Source organism: Chinchilla lanigera, unplaced genomic scaffold, assembly GCF_000276665.1.
Source record: "Chinchilla lanigera isolate Chin_1 unplaced genomic scaffold, ChiLan1.0 scaffold00019, whole genome shotgun sequence".
NCBI lineage: Eukaryota > Metazoa > Chordata > Mammalia > Rodentia > Chinchillidae > Chinchilla > Chinchilla lanigera.
The window spans coordinates 23,905,238-23,915,889 of NW_004955420.1; the positions used below are offsets into that span (position 1 = coordinate 23,905,238).

Genomic DNA, 10,652 nt, shown 5'->3' on the forward strand with positions numbered 1-10,652 from the left:
GGTCGCCCCCTTGCGGGCTGCGGGAGTCAGGGTCAGTGTCTCTATCGCTGTTCCTTCCGTAGCCCAAAGTCATCTCCGTGGTGGACACCGGGGTGAGAAACTGTCCTCGTGACCCTCGTTCCGAGCATCAGAGGCGAAGAAGCCGGGCGGCTCCATCACAGGATTTTAAAAAGGGGCGGAGAAGAGTGAAAACAATACAGAATTGCAAAGCATCTTCAAAAATGTGAGAAACGTGCACTGGAAAAAAATCCCTTCTCTTTACCGCCTCAAAGTCGAAATTGCAGGCTATCGCAAGGAATGGTATAAAGATACATGGCATATTAGTATCTGTGGAATATGCTAATTCAGTGCTCAGAAAATACCAAATAAGTGAGATATCCAATTCAAAAATTTAGGGAAAGAAATGGAGGAAACCTAAGGAAAAAAGAAGAAAGGAATCAGTAAAGCTGAAAGTTAATCGCTTAGAAAATAGACAAAGGAACACTAAGTAAAAGGCGTAAAAAGGCAGCAGTAAGACAGATGGTTGACTAACCTAAAAAAGAAACAAAGAGAAGCGCAAAATACAAAATAGTAAGGGAGAAATAATTATAGATACAGGAAAAAAAAGAGATTACTAAACTATGCAATGTATTTGAAGACATGAATAAAATGGGTGAAATGCCAAGAAGATGTAATTTACCGAAACATTCCAGAGATAGAAATTCTAAGTAGGCTGATTATCATAGAAGAAATGGAAAATTGCATTTTCCCATACCTGAATCCACAAAGTCAAATTATTTCTGAGATTTCTATGGTTTAACTATAAGGATCATAGACAGTTGCTGCTGGTCGTTCGGTGGTACTGAGGATTAAGCTAAGGGCCTTCACACTGAGCAGTAATCCCAGCCCTTTTTCTTTCTTTCTTTTTTATTTTTCATTTTGTGACGGAGTCTTGCTCAGTTGTTAAATTGGCCAGGCTGTGCTCAAACTTGCAATACCCCTGCCTCAGCCTCCCGGAGGACTGGGGTTACAGGAGTGCACCACCAGCCTTGCTCTTGTTTCTTCTTGAAGACGGAAGAAGAAGGCAACATTCCAAACTCTGTTTATGACGTGAATACACTACTAATACCAAAATCTCATAAAACAGGTGCGGCACTGCATGTCTGTACTGACCAGAGAAATTTCTTATTCATGAATATCAACAGAAGAATCCTAACTAAATAAATGTAATGTGCCATTTCCAAAAGTGTAAGGATATAATTATGTTAGTTACTTAAAGGAAAACTATCATCTTCACAGATGCCAAAAAGGCATTTAATGAAGTTCAAAGTATATCCTTGATTTTAAAAAACTTGAAAAATTCACAAGTATAGGCACAACTGGATAGCCATTGCAAAGAAGTAAAGTGAGAACCCAACAAATAACTCATACTTTACATAAAAATAAATTCCAGATGATTAAAGAGTACATGGGAAAGATAAAGTATAATTGCCCTTGAAGAAATTTGGGTACATTCCATAGCAGTACCCAGAACCATACAACAGAAAATTGGGGACCTAAGTACATACATTTTTTTCAAGTGGCAAATATATATAAGCCAAAAATGACAAACAGCAATTTGGGTGAAAAATTGCATTCTTTTTTTATTTTAAAAATAAAAGAAGGAAAACATTAACAAACAGACAACCACTTACAAAGTAGCAAAAGAACAATACAAACAATACAGAGTTACAAACAAAGTGGTAGGAAATTAACAGTGCTTGTACTACATATTGATGTAATATGTATTAATATGTAATATGTATTACATATTGGAAAAATTGCATTCAATGGGCTTATTTTTTTTAATTCAGAAGAAAGAACCTACAGATTAACAAGAACATACAGCAACCTATCAGAAAGCTAAAGAATATCAATAATTCACACAAAAATAAAGACAAATACATAATAAAAAGGCTCAACCTCATCCAAAATAAGAAAAATATAATGAAACTAAAATAAGGGACAATTTTACCCATTATTTTAAAAATCAGTTCTTGAATATGCTGTACTTGGTGACATAGCAGGAGAACTGGCATTGTCATAGATTGCTGCTGGAAGCACAAACAATAACACTGTGAAAAGCACTATAGCAATATTTATCAAAATCAGAATTCTACCAGTAACTCTATTTCTAGAAGTTCATCTTAAAAAACATATTCTGATGTATTGAAATGACTAGTGATTAATGAAATTCATTACATTCTTTTTAGTAGCAAAAATAAAAGCTTGTGTGTTCGTACAAAATTGATTAAATTATATACTCAAACAAGATGGATTACTATGCAGTTATTAAAAAGAAAAACAACTCTAGAATTTCTGTCTTGTAGGTAATGGCATGGGATTATTTCTAAAATATACAAAAGAATAAAAAAAGCAAGATACAGAAATGCATGTACAGTCTTGTATCACTTAGGGACAGTGTATTACTTTGCGCTACTTTGTAATACAACTATCTTGTGTCCAAGCGAAAACACATTAACCTTTCCTAGAAAATGCAAAGTCCCTAAGTAATGTCTACTCTTCTCCTTGGTACATACCATAATTTAAATACTATGATGCAAAGCTGACAATACTTAAATACTATTATACAAAGTCAATTTCTCTTATGCCAGTAGATGAGAAGTGGGCAAGAAAAGGAAAAAAACAAAGATACATGGTCATAAAAAACCAATGAAATACCAGTGAAGGTACCCTTTTTGTAACTGGTCACATGCGTATGACTCATTTATAACTGCCTTCTTCCACTGTCCATTCCTTAGTTCTTTTGCTTTTTGCAAGCACTTCAGCGGCTCATGATTTTTTTTTTTTTTTTTTAGACAGGGTGTCCCTATGTGGTTTGGGCTGGTCTTGAACTCACTTTGTAACCCAGGCTGGTCTCAAACTTGCAGCAATCCTCCTGAATGCCTCAGCTTCCGGAGTATTGGGACTGCTGGCATGCACTGTCACATCTGGGTTGGTCTTGATTCTTCAACAGGTAAAGTGACCCAATCTCTGTTTCTGAGTAGTCTTACCTGTACTGGGTGGTAGTTTTCCATTCACTTTAATCACAGGCTCTGGTTAATACTGAGATGCCCTAAGGGATCTCCTGTTTTCCAGACGTACTCTTGCTTACCTCCTAGTTCATGATGGGTGGCCTGGATTTCCTGGTAACTTGGTGTGTGATCCTTGATTAAGTGTTCTGTCTCTATCGAAGCCCAACAGCAGGCCAAGAACTGTTTATGAAAATGTGTGTTTATGTGCATGTGTGGCAGGGCTTTACTAAAAATCCTAAGGGCCTTTCTGTGATTCACCTATAGAGGTCTCCAAACTTTTCCTGTACCTGCTACTGACACTGCAAGCCCCTTGGATATGGTGAATCACCTTGCCCCAAAACCTGGACCTGTTGCCCAGTAATAACAACTAATCCTTTACCTTAAAAAGCATATCTCACATGTTCTACTACTAGAACCCTAGAAATTTCACTAGTTTGGTGGGCCCTTGACATTTTATCAAATTGATTTCCCACTCTCCAGCACACAAATGTCTTATCAATAAGTCTAGAGTAGTTGCTACTTTTTTGCTCATTAGGACCAAACAGTGTAGTGGACTGGAAGGATCTCTTATGGAAGAAAAAGGTAATCAAGATCACCGTGAATCATGACATAGGGCTGGAGAGTTGGTAAATCCCTTGTGAGGTAAAGCAGTACATGTGTCCTGTTCTCCTGGCCAGCTGAAAGCAAACTGCTTCAGCACAGAGAAAAAAGCATTTGCTAGCGCAAAAGCTGCTTGCCAGGTACAGGAGGCTGTTAGCTTTCTCAAGCAACAAAACTTCATCTGGGGCTGTAATTGGAGTCACTACCTGATCAAGCTTGTGGTAATCCACGGTCCTTCTCTGAAATGCGTTCACCTTCTGGACAGGCCAGATAACTGGTGGAATGGGGAAGTGCTGGGATTCACCACCCTTGCACCTGTCAAGTCCTTAACGGTGGTGCTAATCTTTGCTCTCCCACTGAGAATTCTGTATCGCCTCTGGTTTAATAGTTTTGTACGTAGGAACAGTTCTAGCAGCTTCGGCTCAGCCCTTTCCTACCATAATAGCCTTCACTCCAAGGATGGAAAACCAATGTGGAGCTTTTGCCAAATGCTGGGATTATCTATCCCAGTCGTGCATTGGGGCTGGGCCCATTGAAAATAGAGCTACGGCTCTCAGTCTGTGTGGTTGTGCGTCAGTCCATCTTATGCTGCTGTACCACAGACCAGGTGATTATAGTGAATGTAAATTTGTCAGAAACAACATAAATTTATTTCTCACAGTTCTGGAGATAGGGAAGTCAGAGATGCGAGTGCCAGCATGGTCACTTCTGGTGGGCCCACTTCTGGTTACAGTCTACAGACTTCTTGCTGTTTTCTCACATGGCAGAAAGGAAAACCAAGCTCTTCTGTACAGGCCACTCATGAGGCTTCGGCCCTCATGACATAACCACTCCTGCAGCCTTTCCTCTATTGCCCGTACTGTAGGGATGTGGGTTTCAACGTGTACTTGTGGGGGGATGCTTGGGATTGATCCCAGGGCCTCAGAGCGCTAGGCAAGCGCTGAGCTGCATCCCCAGCCCAACATGAATTTTCAGGGGCACAGGTATTCTGATTATAGCAAACCCCACTGGTCGAATGACCTCCATAAGCCTCTGTTCTGAATGGCTGGGTAATAATCACATTTTAGGTCTCTTGGAATTAATAACAGCTCAGATGCAGTATCTAATAGTCTCCCAAAGATATCATTATTTCCTTTTCTGTAATGTATAATCACTCCCCCTTGGCAGAGAAGGCTGGAAAAAATTAACATTATTAAATTTTGCCAGTGCACTGGGGTCTTTCCTAACAAGAGCCCAGCCTTCCTTTCATTCCGGGAGTTCTGGGTCTGTAAAGTGGCTCAAGTATGGGAATTGATGGAGGGGGCCCAGGACTCTGTTTCTGACTTTTGTTCACCTGACCTAAAACTATTCTGCAGATACAGATCAAATAAGAATTTAGTAAGCCTCGTGCCTCATCCACTTCTGGAGCACTACTCCACTAGCTAACGCCATTTGTGTGCAAGAGTCAGACTCTTCCGATTATTGTTCAACTCTGTTACAGGGGTGGGAATGAGGAAAAGATAGGCAAGAGACAAGTAGCTGGGTCAGGTGGAGGAGACCGCTATACCTGATGGGTAAGAAGACCTGAACAACAATAATAGGGGAGTTTATTTATACTCTTGCAAAGTTACTATCACCAGAGGCAAGGTTGCCTAGCAACTAATGACTAAATTGTCCAGGCAGGATGCTTTTCTCAAGAGGCGTAGCTTGACTACAGGAGGGACTCTGGCTCTGTCCTGCCCTCACACATATGACCAATTTCCAGCTCCAGCTGTTCCCAACAAACAACCACATTCATTTTGTATTTGGTGGCTGGGTGCTGCCACTTGGTCCCTGCTGCACTGGAATCTTATTGCTCCCATTGCATTTGGCGTTCCCAGTCAGAGGTGGTAGTTCCAGCCATTGGTCTGGGTGATAGAAAAGAATGATCATAGAGCTCTTCAAGAAAGTTGAAGGTATTTGAAGCTTCCTTACAAATTTGTTTTTCATAGTTATGTTGAAAAGTGTCTTTTGGATCCTCCAGGTAAGTCTTTTTTTTTTTTTTTTTGTCTTTTTGAGACAGGGTCTTGCTATGCAGTTCAGGCTGACTTGAGCTCACTTTGTAGCCCAGGCTAGTCTCCAACTCACAACAATCCTCCTGCCTCAGCCTCCCAAGTGCTGGGATTATAGGCATGAGCCACCATGCCCAGCTCCCTCCAGGTAAATCTTAAAGACAAGTCCATTCTAACAAACTGATTTCCCTAAACCTTTGAACTCAGCTCCTTTTCAAAACAAAAGCAGGTCAGGCTTTCCTAACCCACCCATTGTGGGGACCCTTTCATCCATGCATCAGCTTCCCCAACACACACCCAGAGCACCAGCTCTCTAACCTGCAACTCTAAGTGCAATGTCTCTGCTTATGGGCCTATCTGTACCACTAACTTAGGCCTGATCCAATTGTAGTTTCTGTGGTTATCACACCCTTCACAACTATTGCCACACATATTCCCCAGGTTTTATCTGCGTACATTAGAACTCTCTAGTAACTCTTTTGGGGTACACTGTACCACCTCATGGGCCATCCTTTGTATTTTACATTTAGGAGCTGCTGGGACTTGAGTCTGGTTATAGGCCTGGAAGCAAAAAAAGAGGGGGATGGGAAGGTCCTCAGGAGACTCAGCACTGTTTGGCGAACTGTCAGGGGATCACAGCTTCCTCAACCAGTGCAGGGGTAATCCTCCCAGAGGGGAGTGGAGAAGCCTCTTGGGGTGGCGAAGCTACTTCTACTGGCAAAGAATGGTTATAGGAAGATAGGGTTTCAGGGGCTGGGAATATAGCTCAGTGGCACGGTGCCGGATAGCAAGAACGAGGAGCTAAGTTAAAATGCTGATTCCAAAACAAAAAAAGAAGTGAGGGGTGCAGTGTGGCGACTTCCCTCATGGCCTTTGTGTGTCCTCATTTCAGGGTCCAGGTCCTGATCTCAGTCAACATGACTGCTTTAACAGTAGACATCCCACAAGTCTAGGAACTCAGTTTGAGTTATACTTAAATCTCCTGCAAGAAGAAGAAATACTCAAGAGAGGAAACCTGGGAAGGACAGTGGTGATGCAGAGCTAGAGCTAGATGTGCTGGCCCGGTCCCTTATGTGTAGAACCTAATCCTAGCCCAAACCCAAACCCGAACCCACACCCTAACCCTAAACCTAACCCTAACCATCACCCTCACCCTCACCCTCACCCTCACCCTCACCCTCACCCTAACCCTAACCCAAACCCTAACCCTCACCCTCACCCTCACCCTCACCCTAACCCAAACCCTAACCCTCACCCTCACCCTCACCCTCACCATCACCCTAACCCTAACCCTCACCCTCACCCTCACCCTAACCCAAACCCTAACCCCTATGTGTGGACACGCGCATGCACATGATACCCCATATCCCTTTGCACAGCAAAGGGAAAGATGCCGCCGCAGTGACTTAGGATGGTGCTCGCACGGGTGATGTCTTAGTTACCTTTCTCACTGCTGAGACAAAACGCCCAACACCAATGTTGGAGGAGGAAGGGTTTATTTAGCTCACGGTTTATACAGGTTTCAGTCCATAATCGGCTGGCTCCAAGGCACATGGCAGACAGGCAACCGTTTATGGCAGCTGGGGTAATGGACAGCAAAAGCAGCAAGAGCAAAATGGGGACACAAGCCTCTTTCTGCCGTTTTTATCTTATCCAGACTGCTGAGATTAGGGCAGTGCCAGTCCAATCAGTGGACTCATCCAGCAGTCACTTACCCTTAATCCCAGCACTCCACTACGAATCAGTCGCAAACTCTAGATTCAGCTGCCTCGGAAAAATGCTCATCTAAAACTGCATGAGGCTTTGGGCGACATCTAGACCCAAACCATGACAGATGGCTTTCGCATTTCTTGGGTTTGTATAGTCCATCATCTGTGAAGTACGTGGCATCGTTTGCAACACCATTTCTCTGACACCCCCTGGAAGTGCAACAGTTCACGTCTCACACAGCCATCTGGAGTTAGCACAGACTCCACAGCGAGAGGTGTGTGTGTAACACGCCCGCCCCATTCAGAGGACAGCTGCAGGTCTTGGGCCTCCTGCACTTCTGGCCGGCTATTGCTTCGGAGTTCCCGCAACCTTCTCAGCTTCTACAATTTGCTAGAATGACTCACAGAGCCCAGGAAAATGCTTTATTTCCTGTGATGGGGTTAATGTAAAGGATATAACTCAGGCGCAGGCAAATGAAGAAATGCAGAGTGCAGCATATGAAAAATGAGGGTGTGCAGAGCATCCATGCCTTCTGCAAGTGTGCTCCCCTCCCAGGACCTCCAGGGCTCACCAAATTGGACGCGCTTAGTCCTCCAACATTCAGGGGTTTTGAAAATAAAGATTTCATTATGTATCCATGGTTGATTAAATCTTTGGCTCTTGGTCATTCATTCCATCTCCAGCCTTTTTTCCTCTTCCTGGAGGCTGGAGGTGGGACAGAAATTTCCAGACCTGTAACCAAGGCTTGGCTTTTGGCGGCTAGCTCCCATCCTGAAGCTCTCTGTGGGTTCACCAGGCATCTCCTCGTGAGAACAAAAGACACTGCAATCGCCCTGTCACTCAGGATGTAACAAAGGCTTTATGGGCTCTATGCCAGGGACTGAAAAATAAATCAAATCTCTTTCCCTGATGCCACAGTCATCCTGCGGTTTGAAATCTAAGAAGTGTGAAAAGCTCTGCTTTAGATGGGTGACCCCAGGGCCAGCAGCATCAGTATTCCTTGAGATTGGTTAGAAGTGCAAATTACTGAATTCTGCCCCAGCCAACTAAACTAAACTAGAATCTCTGGTGGTGAGTCCAAAGAAACTGAATTTTAGCAAAAACCAAACCAAACCCCGCCTTCTCAGCCAAAGTTCCACAACCGCTGATTGAGACTAAACCGAGGGTTGTATGGTGCCCTCGGTGTGCACCCCCTCACCTATGACCCCAAGAGCTGAGGAAACCGTAGTCTGGTGGTTACAGGACAAGTTGGGCCCTTTGTCTCACTGTTCGTCAGCAGTCACACTGACAGGTCTTTCACATCGAGGTGGGATCTACTTGACAGATCTTAGAGGCTGGTTTCTTTTTTCCAAGTTCAGGCAAATCCTTAACCTGAAGGCAGAACACAGTCTAGAGTCTTACAACACAATCTGGCCCTGTGTCATGGGTTCACGACAGTTCCCACGAGGCCAGTTCCTGCAAAGGGCTGCTGTGAGGCCTAACCGGGGTTTGTTAAATGGCAGACAGCATGCCAGGCAGAGAGCAGTCGCTCGTTATTTGGTGCCCGCAGTGGTGTACCTGAAACTGCCTGTCGCAAGCATAACAGATGCTCAGGAGATCTGACTGACTGTTCACTGATTTCACTGGGGAGGGAGCCAGGCTAGCCTGGTTCGTTTCTCTGATTTTGCCAGGCTTGCAGACAAGAAGGAGATCATAATCAGGAAGGAGAAAAGGAGGGAGGGGAGGGGAGGAATGACTCGGTATTCCTAGGAGCAATGGAAGCAATCATCCTTGGGGACCAGGTGGAACAGTCATTTCTCCTCAGCCACAGTCACAAGAGGAAAGGGGACTTGGAGGCCACCGACCCACCTCCTCACCACCCCCAGACAGCAAGTGGTAGAGATGCGGGCAGCACTGATTCTAAGGACAGACTCTGCCGGCTACATCTCCCCACAGACTGAGCCAATGTATCTCCATGGAAACCTCTGAAGACTGTGAAAGTACAGAACATGTGGGGAAGGACAGCCCTACTCTGAGTGGCACCTGCTTCCTATTTCTTTTGTCTGTCGTTCCTATTCACAAGCTTCTCTCCTGTTGTTTTCTTTTCAGTTTCTTATCTCCCCCTTTTCCCGATTCCCATGGGTAAAGACCCGGCCTATAATACCAGGAAGCTGAGGCCACTGAACCTTCAGAGTGGCTCTCAGCTCCAGCCCAGCACGACCCGCATCACCTGTCTCCCTCCAGGGCAATGCAGACTTCTGCTGCCCCAAGCTCACAGCTGGCTTCGTGCACCGGGGTACTTGGTATTATCAGCAGGAAACACCTCATTTGGTTCTTTGAAAATGCGTCTGATCCTTTGAATAACCAGAAACCACACTGGAAGCACAAGTCCAAAGCTGCCTCACTTCCTCTGGATCTTTAACCCTTTTCTGAATCGTTTGCAAGAGTTGCTATGAAAATGGTTGCTCCACCTGAGCCGGCGGAGCGCAGAGGGCCCGAACCTCCGCGGAGATAGGAACCACTCTACAAATCCTGAGTCACAGGAGGACGCGCATTATCTCAGCCACAGCCTGCAGTCCTTACAGAAAGCATTCTGAGAAGTCCTCGACAGCTTGGGGTGAAAGTGCACTGCTAGAAATCGGACCCAGGGTGTTTGGGGCTTGGTTTCTCCCGGGTGGGAGAGGAAGAGTGAGAGGCACGGGTGGAAGGCGCTCCCACTGCAGAATGAGTTGGGGGACAGCGTGACCAGATTGGCCTTTGCTTAGGCTTTTCCTGCCGGGCTCTGCCGCACAGAATTCGTCTGTTTGTGCCTCTCCGCTAGCATCTGGAACTATGCCTCCTCTTCTGGAACACAGGAGGCGAAGGGCTGGCACGCAGACGGTGCCAGGGCCTGTCCACATGGGAGTAGTACGCGTCTGACAGGTGACACGAGCCGTGGAGCACGCGAGCTGCTGTACCAAGCAAAAGAGCGACAGCCGCGGCCTTGAGCGCGCAGGTGCGCGTCCACCCCGGCTGGAGGTGCAGTTGTGCCCGCTGGGGGCTGACAGCCGCGGGGTCCCACCTCTGGAGGACAGACACGCTCGTCTGTCCGCCCCTGCGCAACAGGCGCCGAGTTAGGAGAAGGGGCGGGCAGGAGGGCCTGGCGCAGGCGTCCTCTTGGTCGGACGGCACCTCTTCCAGTGCCCACTTTCCCCGGCTTCTTCGCAGACGCGGGACGCTGGGCGCTGGGCGGGGACGAAGGAGGGGCCGAGGCCGGGAGGCCGCGCGGCGGGCGAGCCTG

The 10,652-nt window shown here is 45.7% G+C and overlaps 1 protein-coding gene across 2 annotated transcripts in view; it reads left to right on the forward strand.

Moving 5' to 3' along the window:
* Positions 1-2,875: 2,875 nt before the first annotated feature.
* Positions 2,876-10,652, forward strand: part of Mcf2l2 (MCF.2 cell line derived transforming sequence-like 2) — a 223,572-nt gene continuing 215,795 nt past the window's right edge. Inside the window, exon 1 of one of the 2 annotated variants that reach the window (XM_013513459.1) lies at positions 2,876-2,995. In XM_013513459.1, the coding sequence (XP_013368913.1) occupies positions 2,956-2,995 (40 nt within the window). In that variant the 5' untranslated portion in view covers positions 2,876-2,955. Of the gene's footprint in view, positions 2,996-9,974; positions 10,368-10,652 lie in introns of those variants that run through there. The other variant, XM_013513464.1, reaches the window with a different exon arrangement.